Source organism: Xenopus laevis, chromosome 5L (assembly GCF_017654675.1).
Source record: "Xenopus laevis strain J_2021 chromosome 5L, Xenopus_laevis_v10.1, whole genome shotgun sequence".
Taxonomy (NCBI): domain Eukaryota; kingdom Metazoa; phylum Chordata; class Amphibia; order Anura; family Pipidae; genus Xenopus; species Xenopus laevis.
This window is the reverse complement of record NC_054379.1, coordinates 135,471,774-135,489,994: the sequence shown is the minus strand read 5'-3', so window position 1 is coordinate 135,489,994 and position 18,221 is coordinate 135,471,774. Positions and strand designations below refer to the sequence as shown.

At 41.0% G+C, this 18,221-nt stretch overlaps 1 protein-coding gene across 1 annotated transcript in view; it reads left to right on the top strand.

Annotated features, from left to right (window-relative positions):
• Positions 1-18,221, top strand: part of LOC108717099 (rootletin) — a 110,281-nt gene that overhangs the window by 3,054 nt on the left and 89,006 nt on the right. The window contains exons 2-3 of the mRNA XM_018263869.2: positions 17,030-17,183; positions 17,523-17,668. Coding sequence (XP_018119358.1) covers positions 17,030-17,183; positions 17,523-17,668 — 300 coding nt within the window. The remainder of the gene's footprint in view (positions 1-17,029; positions 17,184-17,522; positions 17,669-18,221) is intronic.

Below are 18,221 nucleotides of genomic sequence, written 5' to 3'. Positions count from 1 at the left end.
AGCTAGCACACAAATAACCAGTGCTAATTTAGCTGTCCAGTACCGTACATTAAATGTCAATATAAACTGCTCATCAAGAGGCTGTCATCCCTTACTTAATTCCTTGCAGAACAGCAGTCATTTACGAGACTATAAAGGGTAGTGGCAGAGGGGTTAATACCCTGCAGAGGGGTTAATACCCTCTAGGACTGTGGCTGTGGGATAGCAGTGACAATTCTGAAGGGAGGGGTTAAAGGGCTGAGCAAGCAGGACAGAAGCAGGAAGAACAAATGAATGAAGCAACTGAGCTGTTTGCTTTTCAGAGACCAGAGTAAGAGGTATGTAAAGAATGTAGTGAGCCATTTCATTAATTAGATTTTTGTTGTGACCAAATTTAGGAAAACTTACCAGTAGCTGCTGCATTTTTCAACCTAGGCTTATACACGAGTCAATATGTTTTCCCAGTGTTTGTAGGCAAAATTAGGTACCTCGGCTTATACTCGGGTCGGCTTATACACGAGTATATACGGTATTTGGATAATATGGAATCAATGGGGTATATTTATCAAAGAGTGAAGTTAGAGATCTCCACAGTTCGCAGAGTGAAATACCGCCTCTCCATTCGTTTCTATGGGATTTTTAAGGCCTATTTATCAAATGGTGAACTTTCACTATCACCCTTTGATAAAAATCCCATAGAAATGAACGGAGAGAGGTGGTATTTCACTCTGCGGACTGTAAAGATCTCTAACTTTACTCTTTTATAAATATACCCCTATGGGAGACGACCTCTCCGTAATTCAGAGCTTTTGGAAAATTGGTTTCCGAATAACAGATCCCATACCTTTACTTGGTGCATGGCTGCACAACAGGCAATACCGTACAGAGAGTTGTATTAAACAATAGCCTTGGGTTGAGTACTGGTGTAGTAATACATAAGCAGCAATGACTTGCCCATATACAGAATGGGGTCTGTTACAAAGGTTCTTGAAAGATCACACCACTTAGTGCTCTTTAAAGGAGAAACAAATCCCTTATTAAAAAAAACCCTACCCCATATATACCCCTCCCTCTACACTCCCAGCCTAGCTGCTACCCCAGGCAAATGCCCCTAACTTTTTACTTACCCCTCGGTGCAGATTCAGGGATCCAAGTTCACAGCAGCCATCTTCTGGGTCTTCGTGTCTTCTTCCGGCGCTTCAGCAATTTCCGTCAATTTGGGCGTATGCGCAGTTTCACAAACAGGTAAATTGCTCCAACTGCGCATACGCCGCTCCGATTCTCAGATTACGGAAGACCAGGAAGATGGCTGTCGTGAACTGCGATCCCTGAATCTGCACCGAAGGGTAAGTAAAGAGTTAGGTGCATTTGTCCAGGGTAGCAGCTTGGCTGGGGGAGTAGGGAGGGGGGTCTATGTGGGGTGGGGGTATGGTTTTTTTTTAATAAGGGGTTTGTTTCTCCTTTAACTAAGAATTTCTGCCCAGGGCCTTGTTTTGCTTTACATGTTGTGCTGCAGGCAACACAAATACCTGTGCCCCTGTTATCAAGTGTGGGGCAAGGTGCAAACATGGCAGTTTTTTTAAATGATCCCTAGAGTGTCTAATATAAATAGAATGGCCTGTGTAATAAAAATGTATTATATGTTATCCATAGAAATGACCAAATTAGGAACAACAGTTAACTGGTAAAATACAAGCTTTTCCCTTTTGGCAATGGAACTTAATTTCTTGTAGATGAACACTGTACACCTGTACTTTTGTAGCTATTTCTTTTTTACTAAGTTGTTTGGTTACCCTTTGTGTTGTGAACATGTTCTGACTGTCTGTGCTAGGCTAAATATGATAATTATATTTATATGTGCCAGCATTTAATCATAGGGTCCGACAATACAGATTCAGTCCTAGACTTGCATATATGAGAACTTTTATTTTTGCTCAGACAGTTATTGATTTATTAGAGGGAGATGCAGAGGCATCATTTATGGGTGTATCTATAGCAGAGTATACGCAGCAACTGCTGGGGGACCCATGAGATATTAGGAACCCAGTGGGTCACTGCAGGGGTGTAACTAAAGAGGAAACAGACTATGCAGTTGCAGGGGGCCCAGCGAGGCTCTAATTAATGAACAATTGCAACATATATTGGTAAAACAGGTCAACCACTGTATATGTTGTTGGCCCTAAAATTAGTTTGCTGTGGGGCCCAGTATCATCTATTTATGCCTTTGGGACATTGGCTAATGGGCCGTTTCAATACAAATTTTGTGAAAAAATGTCCAAGTTTTGGGGGGGCCAAATAAAGATTTAACTGTTGTGCTCAGTAACTTCTAGTTACAGCAGTGATTCCATTGAGGTAAGCTGTTTACCGTAACTACAAGGTGCCAGTTCTTATATGAATGTTTAATCTCATCTTCTAGAGTTCCTTTCACTCACTGAGCATGTGCATTAATAGTTCTATTCAGTCCTGAAGCTAATTACTGATAAAACAAGCTTCATTTAGAGACTTGCATGTAGGCTGTTTAAGCCTGCTACATCAATATAACTCATGACTGACCTTGATTTTCTGCATACTACCTGTATATATAATATATATACTGAGTCACCTTTGATACATCTTCTGTACAATTTTCAGTTTGGTTGCTGGGGAGGTTGTTATAATTCTGCATCATAGGGAAAGCTACAGGATACCTAATTTGGGTTATTTGTATTTCCTGCATGCATTCACATAGACTTATATTCAGAAGAAAATCTGCAGTAACCATCCTAGAAAGCATTTAAAGGGTTACAAAAGCACTGTGCAAACTGTAATGCATGTACAGCAGCTCAACTCTAATAGAGTTACAGGTCTCTGTACAATGCCCTTGTACTTTTCTAGTTGGCACTGGCTGGTGTACTGATTGTTGCCTACATGAAAAATTGGGAAAAGTACATTATTACAGGTGTTTGGGGGGGTGACCAGAGTTGTGTCCAGTTGGGGAGAGGGTCTGATAGAAACGTATAGGGCTGTTGGTGAGGAAGATAATTAGATCACTGGTGTAACTACCTATACAGCATACCCCACGGCAGGGGGGGGGTTAGAGCAGCAGGGGGACCGCAGTGTCTGCTACATCATAACCTCCCGATCCATCTTTTACCTTTAAAATAGTGTTGCAGTGCCGGCCTGGGAGGTGTGGTGTGATCGGGTCTGGAGGGGGGCCAAGGGAAGAGGACTGTTTGTGCTGGCCCCTCGCAGTAGATTTTTTTTGCGGGGACGGCGCTGCCAAATTATGACACTGAATTAGATTACCAATAGGCGCCCCCTCCCTTCCATTAATTGCACTTGTGTTGAACAAGGGTGTTAGTGATGAAGGGGTCAGCCAATTGCCCCAGAGGTGGATCTTTGATCCTCCGTGTTCCAACTATCCCTGCAGTTCCAACCCCCTCCTGATGGGGCTGCACTTGTTTATATAATTGTTATTTCCCCCTCCAATGACATCAGGTGGACACAGGTATATACTACTAGTATTTATATTATAACCTTTATTTCTCAGTGTTCTTTTATTAAAAATCACCAACATTCACCAAGATTGCAGGTCTAGGAATTCTCAGTTGCTCAACAGACTGAACCTCAGCCCTCCACCAATATATAGAAAGGTAAGCTGCCTTTACAAGGTACTGCATTCATTCTGTGCCTTCACCCCATAATCCCCCATCCACATTAGAAACATTCTGACATAAAATAAGTGAGAGTGCTCCTCTGAGCACCTTTGCAATTTATAGAAATATTTCATTTTTTGTGGTGCCTGAAATATGCAGTTTTAGACATTTAATTCCAGGATTTCAGCCCAGCAGCTCATTTTCAGAGAAAGGTATTCTGAACATGACAAAAACCAGCAGAGGGCGCTATTAATTTTCACTGATGGGTTTAGCCCTTTTGTGTCATTAGGGGATGCCATTGCTTAGCTTTCAGAGGCAGAACTCGGTTGCAGTATCATTGCAGCAAAAGCTTTATAATGTTGGACAGTGCTGCACAACTTATGCTCAGTTCTGCTTAGGAATAAAAGAAATGAAAGAGTACTAACATAATGTATCAGATACAGTGGAAACTCAATTTTACATCCCCTGATTTTAAGTTTCCCCTCATTCTACATTGTTGTTTTGTGGTCCCACCTATATATTATGCATAATACATTTCCCTGATTTGACATTTCCCTGGATTTTACAACATTTTTTTCTGGTCCCCTGAAAAATGTAAATTGGGAGTTCTACTGTAAAATGAAGCAAACTGTCACAAACAAACAGTGAAGCCCATGGATAAAGCATCCAGTCTAGTTTTGTTGCTAGCTGAACAGAGAAAGCTGACAAAAGGCATCTCCGTGATTCAAGGGGCCCTCTATTATAGTATACAGTCAGTGGGGATGCTGGGAACTGTGGTCCAATTAAGCTAGGGTGCCCTATAGGGTATAGGGTAGTATGTACAGGGAAAGAAAAGGGGAAAATGATATCTATATATGTATAGATTCTATGATTTATTTAGCTTTTTGTTCAGCAGCTTCCCAGTTTGGTATTTTAGAAGCTATCTGGCTTCTAGAGTCTAACTTACACTAGCAACCAGGCAATTAGAGACTAAATGAATAGAATGACTAGAAAGCTAAGATAAGAAAAAGTAAATAATAAAATTGTAGCCTTGCAGAGTAATGGTTCTTTGGTTGCTGGGGTCAGTGACCTCCATTTGACATCTGGAACGAGAAGTACAATAATTCAAAAAATGTAAAAAATGAAGGACCAATTTAACTTTTTTAACTAAAAGTTAAAGGTGAACTACCAAAAACCACTGTTTAAATATAGAGAAATGTAGTATCAGTTTTCCAAGTAAAACTCAGCAGTTCCCAGTTAACTTTTAAAGGGAAGGAAGTTTGAGCAGTCGAGGTCACTCAGCAGAGCCCCTTTTTTCTTTCACACAAGCTTTGTGGACCATGTAGCTCTACAGAGATTTAGGTCAATATTCACTGATTCTGGCATCAAGAATCTAGAAGTCTCTGATTTGGTGGAATGTATCTCCCATGCCTATCCATATGCAGGCCATGTTAGAATTTAATATTGGATGCAGTTGTCAAGCAAAATAAACTTTAATTACACTATATAAATTATTTGAATAGTGTTTTCTTCGGTCTGGGAAGTCATAATTATAGTAAGCAGGCAGGAGCCATTTTGTGGACACTGTTATTAAGGCAAACCTTGCATCATGTCAGAATCTTGTTTGTGCACCAGAATGGGGGACCTGATGTCCATCCCCATGCACTTGCTACACAATTAAATGGTAAAAAAGAGAGGGGGACTGTGAAGAGTGCAGTGACATCTAGAAAGTGCTGAATGGAAAGTGAAAGTAATTCACCATTCCATTCCTCTATGCCTTTGGCATAGAGGCGGGGCAGGCAATATTTGATTGACAGCTGAGATTTTTTAATGCGTTTACAACAGCTATGAATTCTTTAATAAAAAAATAAATTTGAATTTCATGTTTAATTTGAAAAGGACTTTTATTGTACAGCTTTTTATGTCTGGGTGACAGGTCCACTTTAAAGGGATCCTGTCATCGGAAAACATTTTTTTTTTTCAAAATGCATCAGTTAATAGTGCTACTCCAGCAGAATTCGGCACTGAAATCCATTTCTCAAAAGAGCAAAAAGATTTTTTTATATTCAATTTTGAAATCTGACACGGGGCTAGACATTTTGTCAATTTCCCAGCTGCCCCATGTCATGTGACTTGTGCCTGCACTTTAGGAAAGAAATGCTTTCTGGCAGGCTGCTGTTTTTCCTTCTCAATGTAACTGAATGTGTCTCAGTGGGACATGGGTTTTTACTATTGAGTGGTGTTCTTAGATCTACCAGGCAGTTGTTATTTTGTGTTAGGGAGCTGTTATCTGGTTACTTACCAATTGTTCTTTTGTTTGGCTTCTGGGAGGGAAAAGGGAGGGGTGATATCACTCCAACTTGCAGTACAGCACTAAAGAGTGAATGAAGTTTATCAGAGCACAAGTCACATGACTTGGGGCAGCTGGGAAATTGACAATATGTCTAGCCCCATGTCAGATTTCAAAATTGAATATAAAAAAATCTGTTTGCACTTATGAGAAATGGATTTCAGTGCAGAATTCTGCTGGAGCAGCACTATTAACTGATTCATTTTGAAAAAAATGGTTTTTTTCCCATGACAGTATCCCTTTAAAGTGGGTTCTTGGTGTCAAGGCAATGCTCTGGGCCTGTGATGCCAAACACTGGAAAATGCTGGGCTGTGTATCTGTGTAACACATATCTAAATGAAGAGAAAGGAATTTAATAGTGAGTAACCCGGGAATGTAATGGGTGGTGATTGGGCAGAAATTTGTCTGGGTTTCAAGTCTCTGAAACCCAAATAACCTCAAGTTAAAAGCTGGCTGTCCATTTCAGAACTGAACAGGTGCCAGTCCTTTTCATATAAGAATATTTAAGATTAGGCTGCCTAGCTTGTGGCCCATGATGAGTAAAATGTGACTCTCAGAGGATTTTATGGCTCACAGTCTGCTCAGGGCTCCATAGACTTCTTTGTATATCATCATCTTTTAAATGTAATTCTGCCCTCGAACATACGGTATGAGAGATAATTACCTCTCTGCATGAGAGCCTTCTAATTGCCCATCAGGTTACACCCAGGGCCAGGGCCGCCATTAGAAATCACGGGGCCCCGTACAACAAAATTTTTGGGGCCCCCTGGGCCCCGCCCACACTGACGACCAAGCTCCGCCCCATATCCCGCCCACATCGCAGTTAAAAGACCACACAGACATCAGCGCTAAAAAAGTAACCCCCCCCCCACACAAGTTGTAAAAAGCTATTGATGGTCAGGGCCCTCTTATAAAAAAAATTGGGGCCCCAAAAAAAAAAATTAAAATTTTTTTTTTTTAAAAAACATTGGTGGCAGGGGCCCCCTGTTAAAAAAAACTTGGGGCCCCAACAAAAAAAAATGTAAAAAAAACTAAAAAATAAACAAACATTGGTGGCAGGGGCCCCCTTCTAAGTTAAAAACAAATTGGGGCCCCAAAAAAAATTTGAAAAAAAATTAATTTTTTTTGAAAAAAAAAAAAAACATTGGCGGCAGGGGCCCCCTTATAAGTTAAAAACAAATTGGGGCCCCAAAAAAAAATTTGAAAAAAAATTAATTTTTTTTTGAAAAAAAAAAAAACATTGGCGGCAGGGGCCCCCTTATAAGTTAAAAACAAATTGGGGCCCCAAAAAAAAATTTGAAAAAAAATTAATTTTTTTTGAAAAAAAAAAAAACATTGGCGGCAGGGGCCCCCTTATAAGTTAAAAACAAATTGGGGCCCCAAAAAAAAATTTGGAGAAAAAATTTTTTTTGAAAAAAAAAAAAAATGGTGGCAGGGGCCCCCTTACAAGTTAAAAACAAATTGGGGCCCCAAAAAAAATTTAAAAAAAAAATAATTTTTTTTTGAAAAAAAAAAAAACTGGTGGCAGGGGCCCCCTTACAAGTTAAAAAAATTTGGGGCCACCAAAAAGAAAATTAATTTTTTTTTTAAAAAAAAAAACCAAAAAAAACCAATGGTGGCAAGGGGCCCCTTACGAGTTAAAAAAAAATATTGGGGCCCCAAAAACAAAAGTTTTAAAAAAAAGATTGGTGGCAGGGGCCTATAGAATATTAAAATAATACATTGGTGGCCAGGGGATTAAAAAAAAAAAAAAACACAAACTGGTGTTCAGTAGAATTGAACTCATGGCTTCAGTACTTCAACTTCGCCTCCTTTCGTGACTTCGGGTCTTTTCACCGCTTCAGGACTTCGGCTTCGGCTGTTTTCGTGACTGCGGGTCTTTGCGCTGCTTCAGGACTTCGGCTTCGGCTGTTTTCGTGACTTCGGGTCTTTTCGGCGCTTCGTGACTTCGGGACTTCGGCTTTTTCTGTGACTTCGGGTCTTTTCGTCGCATCGGCTTCGGCTTTCGGCACTTCCGCATTCGGCACTGAAGAGGCAAGACGTACGGCTCGGGCGCTCGTAAGGGGGCCCGGATCTTCAAAAAAATGCAGCGCTGCCGGGCCCCCCTTCATGCCCGGGCCCGGTACGCTTGTCCCCCCTGTCCCCCCCTGATGGCGGCCCTGCCCAGGGCTGCCATTAGAAATCACAGGGCATCGTACAACAAAATTTTATGGGGCCCCCTGGGCCCCGCCCACCCTCACGCCCAAGCCCCACCCCTTATCCCGCCCACTCCAAATCACAGTTAAAAGACCACAGACATCAGCTCCTAAAAAACTAACCCCCCACACGTTATAAAAAGCTATTGATGGTCAGGGCCCCCTTATAAGTTAAAAAAAATTGGTGCCCCAAAAAAAAATGTAAAATAAAAATGTTTTAAATTTTTTTTTAAAAAAAACCCATTGGTGGCAGGGGCCCCCTTACAAGTTAAAAAAAAAATTGGGGCCCCAAAAAAATTAAAAAAAAATGTTTTTAATTTTTTTTAAAAAAAAACCATTGGTGTCTGTCAAGGGCCCCTTACAAGTTAAAAAAAATTGGGGCCCCAAAAAAATTGAAATTTAAAAAAAAAAAAAAAAAAAAAAACATTGGTGGCAAGGGCCCCTTACAAGTTAAAAAAAATTGGGGCCCAAAAAAAAATTAAATTTTTTTTTTTTTTTTTTTTAAAAAAAACAACCCATTGATGGAAAGGACCCCTTACAAGTTAAAAAAATTGGGGCCCCAAAAAATATTACAATTTTTAAAAAAAAATAACATTGGTGGCAAGGGCCCCTTACAAGTTAAAAAAAAATGGGGCCCCAAAAATTTTTTCAAATTTCCAATATTTCAAATAGAATATTAAAATAATACATTGGTGGCCAGGGGATTAAAAAAAAACAAACACAAACTGGTGTTCAGTAGAAATGATCTCAAGGCTTCAGAACTTCAACTTCGCCTCCTTTCGTGACTTTGGGTCTTTTCGACACTTGTCCCCCCTGTCCCCCCCTGATGGCGGCCCTGGTTACACCTTCCTATTTAGCTCTTTAGTTTCCTGTGGAAACCTCTTCTTATACCACTCAACCTCTTCTGCAATGCTGAAGGGAAGTATCTGCCTGAGTAGTCTATTAGGCACAGAGCTATTAAAGGGGTGGTTCACCTTTAAGTTAACTTTTAGTATGTTATAGAATGGCCAAAGTTGTAGCAATTTGCCGGGTTTCTACAACTGCGCATGCAGCTTACCGAGGGCATTTCCCCGGGGGGACAGTTAGCCTGGGGGGAGGTCTACCTGGGGTGGGGGGTATGGGTTTTTTTCCCACAGGGTTGAATTGTCCATTAAGGGGATCACAGAGACATCAGCAGAGATGGCAACAGCCCAGGGTTTAAGGTAAACAACTGTATTCATTGGGGGGTGTATAACACATTGGCACACAGTGAATTTGATTTGACTTGTCCTTTAATAGCTCTCTCTGTATCTAGGACAACCCAATAGACACTGTGTAAGTCAAATCATACTTCAGACTTAAAGGGATTCTGTCATGATTTTTATGATGTAGTTTTTATTTCTGAATTATACTTTTATTTTGTTTACACTGCAGACAATTCACTCAACCATATAAAATTTCATTCCTGAACCTTTTTTTAGTTGTAATATTGGAGTGTATTCAGCCATCTCAGGTCATTTTGCCTGGTCATGTGCTTTCAGAATGAGCCAGCACTTTAGGATGGAACTGCTTTCTGACAGGCTGTTGTTTCTCCTACTCAATGTAACTGAATCTGTCTCAGTGGGACCTGGATTTTACTATTGAGTGCTGTTCTTATATCTACCAGGGAGCTGTTATCTTGTGTTAGGGAGCTGCCATCTGGTTACCTTCCCATTGTTCTGTTGTTAGGCTGCTGGGGGGGGAGAAGGGAGGGGGGGGTGATATCACTCCAACTTGCAGTACAGCAGTAAAGAGTGATTGAAGTTTATCAGAGCACAAGTCACATGACTGGGGGAAGCTGGGAAACTGACAATATGCCTAGCCCCATGTCAAATTTCCCAATTAAATATAAAAAAATCTTTTGAGAAACAGATTTCGGTGCTGGAGCAGCACTATTATCTAATGCGTTTTGAGGGAATTTCTTTTTTCCCCTTAGCAGTATCCCTTTAATAGATACAATTTTCTTGTTAAATGTATCTTGGAAGATGCTACTGCTAACCTGTATGCGTGATTTTAATCACCAAAAAATTTGCTTAATTTATACTTATATTGATAGTAAATTAATAGTGTTGACACTCAGCAAGGCAATTCCTTGTTTCTTTTTTGGGAGTGCTTTCCCTTTAAGCACACATTCTGTCTATTAGTTGCTGTGTTTATGTGCTTGAACGTAACTATGCCTTCTGTTTATTTTTGTGGTTTCTGTTACTGAGCTGCGCTTAAGAACTTTCAAATCCTCCAATGTTTCTCCAGCTATTTTTATAGCGGACATAGTCCTCTTTCCAGGTCCAAGCCCTTTAGGAACAAGGAGGCCCACTAAAGCACGAGTAGGGCAGGCAATGCCGCTGCAAGGTGTCCAAGGCACTGAGCAAAGGAAGCAATATGTTATTTCATACTCTAGATTTAGTTGTTGTTGTTTCAAGTATATTTTATAAATCCTGGGAGTGTATACCTGCTATATATATCACTATACTATAAAAAAAAGACAGGATTTCCCAGTTCAAATGGAAAACTGTGGTTTAGTGAAGTGAGCCAAACGACTGCAGTCTCAGCTGGAACTGGAGTTGTCTGTCATTGCTGTGTTATTGCCGTGGCCAATAATGTCTTTTTCTAATGCTATTTGTAGCCATATATGAAACCATGTACCCATATAAGGGGTCATATACAATGCTAGTGCTGTTGCACTAAGGGGCTCAACATTGCACCCCATAGTTTTCTTACAACAGGCATTAATTGTCTGCAGCAAGGTGCAGAGCCAGGAGGTAATTGGCAGTGCAGGGGTGCGGGACTGGTTTCCCGGTGTTGGCCCAGTCCAACCCTGATGTTGGGAATTAAATTATTTCTTGGAACTAGCTGAAGAAGTCAGGGTGGGGTAATTGCCCACTCTTGCCCCCTTCTGCACCCATGCTGCAGGTGGAGAAAGGTAAAAGAATGTGCTTATGAAACAGTTTGGGTGGTACATTGTTACTGCAGGACATTAGAAGAAATTAGTTAAAGGAACAGTAAAAGTAAAAAATTAAAGTGCTTTATATTCATTTGTATATAATGTGCTGTTACACTACACTGGTAAAGAAAATGTATTTGCTTTAGAAACATTGCTTTGTGTATATAAATAAGGCCAGACAGAGCAGGAATCAGCCTCCTGAAATCCACAGGCCGATTTCAGCCCTCAACCGCTAGCAGAATCCTTTTATGTGTTCAGGTCCAGAAGCCTTGTGTCAGCTCTGGTGCAAATACACTCAAAATGCAAAGTCTTGTGTTTCCGCCAGTGTGTTCATGTTGGGGCCAAAGAGGATCCTGCTAGCGGTTGGGGGCTGAAATCGGATTTCAGCAGGCTGATTTCTGTCCCGTCTGGTCATATCCTAAAATGCCCTGGGGGCAGCCATTATAGCTTGAAAAGGTTACATAGCAGATAACAGATAAGCTCTGCAGAATTCAGTGGGTTTAGTTGTTACACAAGAAGATAAACTGGGGTCAAATGCCATTCATTTCTAGGTAGGTACTGGATGACCAGGTACCAACTTTAAATCTAATTGAAATATTAATGTTGCTGGTCCTTTAATGGGCAGCAAATGCTCCTAGTGAGCTTTATTCCACCAGCTCCAGGATTATCCAGGCTTAAGCGGCCATTTTGGGACCCAACGCATGTGTGTAATGAGACATGTCATGGATTGCTTATTATACACATGACATAGGAAAAGTCAACTCTTCCCTCAAGTTTATGTGACATACGAGCAAGCCAGCAGAGTCACTCATTATGCACCGCATGTGACAAAACATGGTCGCCCACACCAGGAGGTGCCAGTACAGCGGCATATTGCTCACTAGGAGCATGTTCTATTCAAAATAGTATTGTTTCCTCCAACCAGAGTTGAGGCTCTATTAACCACAATCGCTTCCCAGGCCCCCCTGCCAGAAAAACTTTTGGAGAGCCCAGCCCTAGCAGCCGCTCCTGCCCGCAACCCACCCCTGTTGGTAACCCTGCCACTAACTTGCACAGGCACAAGAGTGTCAATTAGAAGATGGAGAAAAAGAGCGGCGGGGAGGGGATTCAAATGCTATAGAGGAAGCAGACCCCACAATCCAGGCCTTCTTTTCCCTCTGGCCTCCCGCTTCTGCGGGGTCTGCCTCCTACACCACTGAATAGCCCAGACCTCCACTGGGGGAAACAATTTTGCTATGATAGATGCCTTTAAAGCAGCAGGTTATAGTCAGTGTATGATTAATGCATCAGATTAGATGCCAATGAGGATAGAAGTGAGGGTTTAAAGGGGTGGTTCACCTTCAAGCTAACTTTTAGTATGTTATACAATGGCCAATTGTAAGCAACTTGCACAGTAAGCAAATTGGTCTTCATTGTTTATTTTTTATAGTTTTTGAATTATTTGCCTTCTTCCAGATTTTTCCAGCTTTCAAATGGGGATCACTGACCCGATCTAAGAGCAAATGCTACTTATTGCTACTTTCTATTACTCATCTTAATATCCAGGCCATCTCCTATTCATATTCCAGTGTCTTATTCAAATCAATGCATGGTTGCTAGGATAATTTGGATCCTAGCAACCAGATTGCTGAAATTGCAAACTGGAGAGCTGCAGAATAAAAAGCAAAATAACTCAAAAACTACAAATAAAAAAAACAAGTTGTCTCCGAATATCTCTACATCATACTAAAAGTTAACCCAAAGGTGAACAACCCTTTAATGTAGATTATTGGGTAGTGAATTAATCTTACAAATAATACAGTTTATGGATAATGCAAAATTGTGAAGTCAGATAAGGGGTTAAAGCTTTGTGCTGGGGGCCATGAAGGGATTCATTTGTTGCATCAGGAACAGTGGAGGGTTAAATACAGAGGGCAGGAGGTTGCAATGAATCCACTGCTTCAGGGGCAGAGATGGGACAAGTTCAGAGGGCAATAAAAGGATTAATCATGTACTTTTATTTCTAAAAAACCCTTATATCTGTACCCATATCAGCTTTACATTGCATCAATCTTTCTGCTCCTTCATCTCTTGTACCCCCTCTGCTCTCCATGTCCCTGTCTCTTTCCTCTCCCCCCTCCCACCTCTCTTTCTCTCTCTCCTTATACTGACTCCCTTGTTCCTGGCCTGGCACCTGCCCAAACTGTTAAGGGAAAGAAAACAGCCCATGAACCTGCCAAATCTTTGAGCCGGACTCCAGAGCCTGCCTGGAAGGGGTGGGGTGGCCTGAGTCAACAACAGCCACCGACAGGTGCGGAAGCAATTCGGGCATGGGTGGGGGAGGCATTGCAGAGAGACACTGGACACTGCCTTGCGATTCTATTGACTCATTGCAGGACAGAAAGGCAACAGCGCCTGCTGAGATGACTACAGAAGATTCATCTACTAAGAAGAAAGCAATGTGTATACTGTTATTCTAAAGTGACTTACAATATAATGTATGTGATATATCCTGTTAGCTTGGGGATGTTGCCTTTTCCATTGTAGCCAAAGGAGAACAAAACACTTTTTTCACCCTGCTCATTCCCATTCACATAAACCCGGCCCCAAAGGGGACCCCTATACCTGTGAAACAAATGGAAAGCTGAGACTCCATGACAGGGATTGCAGAGCAGAAACGTGCACTTAAAAGGCTTCTTCTACTTTGAGTTAACTTTTAGTATGATGTAGAGAGTGATATTGTGGGATCATTTGCAATTGGTTTTCATGGTTTATTATTTGTGTTTTTGAGTTATTTAGCTTTTTATTTAGCAGCTCTCCGGTTTGCAATTTCAAGAAATCCGGTTGCTAGGGTTCAAATTACCAGCAATAGCAATAACAATTTGTTTTTTAGATGGGGTAAGTGACCCCCATTTGAAAGCTGGAAAGAAGAAAAAGGTAAACCACCCCTTTAAAGCTGGCCCTGGTATTTAGTGCAAATCCTTCTGGTAGTGGCAGTTGGCAGTGTAATGGGGTCGATTAGGGCATAGCAATAAGTTGGGGTCCCTTTCTCCTTATTGGCAGGGCCCTCTACCCAGGGACCCAGGAGACCAATAGTTTAATAATTAATGCTGCCAGGGGGATAAGGACCCTGCTTACTTAGTAGTACAGGGCCCAGTGATTCCTGATAGTTGCCCTGATGCAAATCACATCTGGTATGAAAGGTTTTGGACAGTAAATAAACTGTAAATAAACAGTTTATTAATCAGTAGCAGTAGTTATTACCTTAGTGTTTCCGTAACAATAACAATTTCCACAGGACCGACTAAAATAGTGATACAGAGTTAGGGCACACTGAAAAGCATGTGGGGGTTTCTGGGGTTTCTGGGGGTGTATCTGACGCAGGGCAGCCATCAAGGGGGGACAGGGGGGAGAGTTGTAGGGGGCCCGAGGGTAAGGGGGGCCCGGCCACGCCGCACTTTCTTGATTAGCCGGCCCCCCTGCTTTCTGAGAGCTGCTGACTTCGGGAACGCAGGGCGGGAGCACAAGGGGAGGTATCTTCTGTCCATTACTTCCCCTTATTGGTCACTGAGTTTAAGTCCCGTTTGAGCTGCTCAGGGATTGGATAGCGGAGGTTTGAACTTCTCCTCCAGCTCATCCAATCACCATGCAGCTTTACAAGGACTTGAAATTCTGTAACCAATAAGGGAAGAACATGCTGTCATTGGAAGAAGATGCAGCCACCTGTGCTCCCCTCCTCCCTTCTGTAGTTGGCAGCTCACTGACAGCAGGTGGGCCACACTAATGAAGTAAGTGGGGCCCTAGGCACCAAATTTTTTTTAAACTTCTGGAGGGGGCAAGTTTTTTTACATGGACGTTTAAGGGGGGCCCTGGCCACCAATTTTCTTATAACATGGGGGGGCCCTAGCCAACAATATTTTTTAATGGGGTGCCCTGACCACAAATGTTTTTTTCAATGGGGGGGCCCTGACCACCAATTTTTTTTATTAACATGTGGGAACCATAGCCACCAATGTTTTTTTTTTAGTGTGTGGTGGGGGGTGGACCTGTGGGGTGGGGAGGGCGGACCTGTAGGTGGGGCTTGTGGTGGGTGCAGCCCAGGGGGCCCAGGAAATTTTTTCGTATAGGGCCCTGCGATTTCTGATGGCGGCCCTGTATCTGAGGCATATGGGCTAAAATGTCTCACTTTCAAATGTTGGAAAGGTTTGCTTAATGTCCAGGAAGGTCTAAGGTTCATATCCAATGGCAACCTAAGTGCAGTAGAGGTGACCACTCTTGTGTTTGTGAAACTTGCATCATTCTTTAAAGGGGTGGTTCACCTTTAAGTAATCTTTTGGTATGTTATAGAATGGCAAATTCTAAGCAACATTTCAATTGGTCATTATTTATTTTTCTAGTTTATTTAATGATTTGCCTTTTTCTCTTCACTCCTTTCAACTTTTAAAAAACAAATGCTCTGCACGGCTACAAATTTAATTTAATCAGTTAATGCTACTTTTTATTTCTCATCTTTCTATTCAGGGCCTCTCCTATCCATATTCTAGTCTCTTATTCATATAAATGCATGGTTGCTAGTAGAATTAGGACCCTAGCAACTAGATGGCTGACATTGCAAACTGGATAGCTGCTGAATAAAAAAGCAAAATAACTAAAAAAAATTAATAATAAAAAATAAAAACCAATTGTAAATTGTCTCTGGCTAATATCACTCTCTACATCATACTAAAAGTTAATTTAAGGGAATGTCTGTGAGACAGGAACACACATACTAGGGTTAACCTACTTATATTTTGGCAGATACCTACACCATGGTATTATTGTCATTATTATTATTATTATTATTATGATGATGATGATGTTAAAAGGCCCCTAATTGTGCTCCCAGTTATGTCGATGAGCATGACACGCAAGTTTTGCTCAATGATTTTCATCTGGCATTGCTCAAGTACTATTTCAGTTATTGTGTGTGTTTTCAAACTATTATTATTTATAAAATGTATTAATTAAGTGCCAACATAAGCTCCACCAATGTAGAACTAAAGATTGTATACATCATACAAATAAATTATGTATACATCCAAACAATACAGAAGGTAAAGTGGGCCCTTCTCAGTAGAGCTTACAATATACCAAGTGTCCTCATGCTGCATTTCTTAGTGACATATGATAAACTGAAAAGCTCACTGGGGATCAGAGGTATTTACATTAGCAGTATATTAACTTCCATTTGTAGATTGCAGCCTTTGGATCAGCAGATGATGGACATTGGTTTCCAAAATAAAGGATAACTGCTAAGTGAGAGACGAGAAGCGAAAACTATCATTTAGGACATTAAACAGCATTTTTAAAGCTTTAAACTGCATTGAACATCATAAGCAATAGTTTCAGTAAAAAAGATACATAAGTCATGATTATTTTTTTGGGGGGGGAGGACATTTTTTTTCTTGGCAACTGTAACTTGTCCCCCAGGTACACTTATTTCTACAGCTTCCTGCCATGGAATGATTTGCCACAGTGATTAAGTGAAGATTTAGAAAATGACCCATAATGATATAATTTCAGAGAAAAGCACAGAACCCCAGGGAATTTCAAGCAATCAAGCTGGTTCTAGTTCTGCTGTTATTGGAAGGCTGAAGATAGCCTATACCTGTTGTAGGTGACTGCAAAATCATCATGCTTCTTCTGAAAAGTGCCTTTGTGTTAGTCCATTTAGAATGCTCAGATAAACAGTTGCAGAGTAGGCTAAATAATGTTATATTTTATAGTTATATTTTATTCTCTGGGCCAAACAACCTATGCTAGTTTGTTCTCATCAACCTCTATAGAAGACTAATGTGACTGTAAACCCTACTTATAACTTGTGTTTATTTTACCTCTAATGCACTAATCGTGCTGTTCTTCAGTGATCAAATACCATTAAAAAACTGACCAGTATGTTCCTATGTTTTTCTAGCACCTGGAAGATGTGGTTCTGAATCCAGGGAGTTCGGGTGAGGACAGGGCATTAAGTGTACGCAGTGGAGAGGGTGAGAGGGATGCACTTACTCCCGTGCCTGCACGTATCAGAGAAATCGTCACACAGAACCTGAGCGAGGATTCCGCATACAGTGAGTCCATTTTTTATCTTGCCAGCAGCCGTATTGTATAATCCTAACAATGAAAAAAAGCTGCAGTTCTGTATACTTGATGTACATGCACATAGGAGACTGAAATTCCTTCAGATATTTGTAATGCGGCGTGCTTCATAAAGCAAGTTTTCCCATCTCAGCCATTTCTGTGAGGGTTTTTAAATTGCCTACTCAAAGGAATTGCATTTATCAGCCACTTTTAAATATACATTCATTAAAATGTTTTTAGAGTAATTTCAAAATGTAATGCTTTTTTTCTGGGGCAAATCTTTAATTTTGGGTTTTACAACACCTTTAAAAAAAATTCTTTATTAACAGGGTTCGCAGAATCACATCCAAATGTCAGTTTGCAAGAGGAAAACAGGTCTCTGCAAGATGAGTTGTTACGAATGGAAGACCTTCTCTCTTTAACACGGTCTGAACGTGAAGACCTCGCCATTAGAAACCAGACGTTGAGTGAGAAGGTACAAATGCATTTGTAGGGTGTACCCTTAAATCTAACATACATGCAGGAATGCTTCACAGTAAGGGAGAGGTCACGGTGCGTTTTTACGTCGCATTTTTAAAAACAAGTGCTCAAGTGTAAATATGCATAAAATGAAGTACAACTGAAAATAATAGAATACACACTATGGCAATGCTCACAATGTGCTTGCGAGCCAACATCCGCCACGCAAAGCCAGTATTTGAGTTTTTCTGCAGATACGCCAAGGAAACACCATCATTGGACTCCGCAAGTTTGGAACTACACTTTGCTGAAATACATAGCGTATTTTCAATATGGCAGCCAAACTCTCACGAGATACGCAGTTGTGGCATTGTAGGCTGATGACTTAATTACGTTGCGCATTTACGATCGTTCTGGCTACATTTTGCATGAAAATTGCTTTTCTACTCTGCTTTTATGCACAAAAGTTTACTAAAATTCTTCCAAGATGTCTTCCTCCAAGGCTTTTTTTACAGAACGAATGATCATCCTAATACCATTGGCCAAGTACAAAGCATGTGAAACTAGCA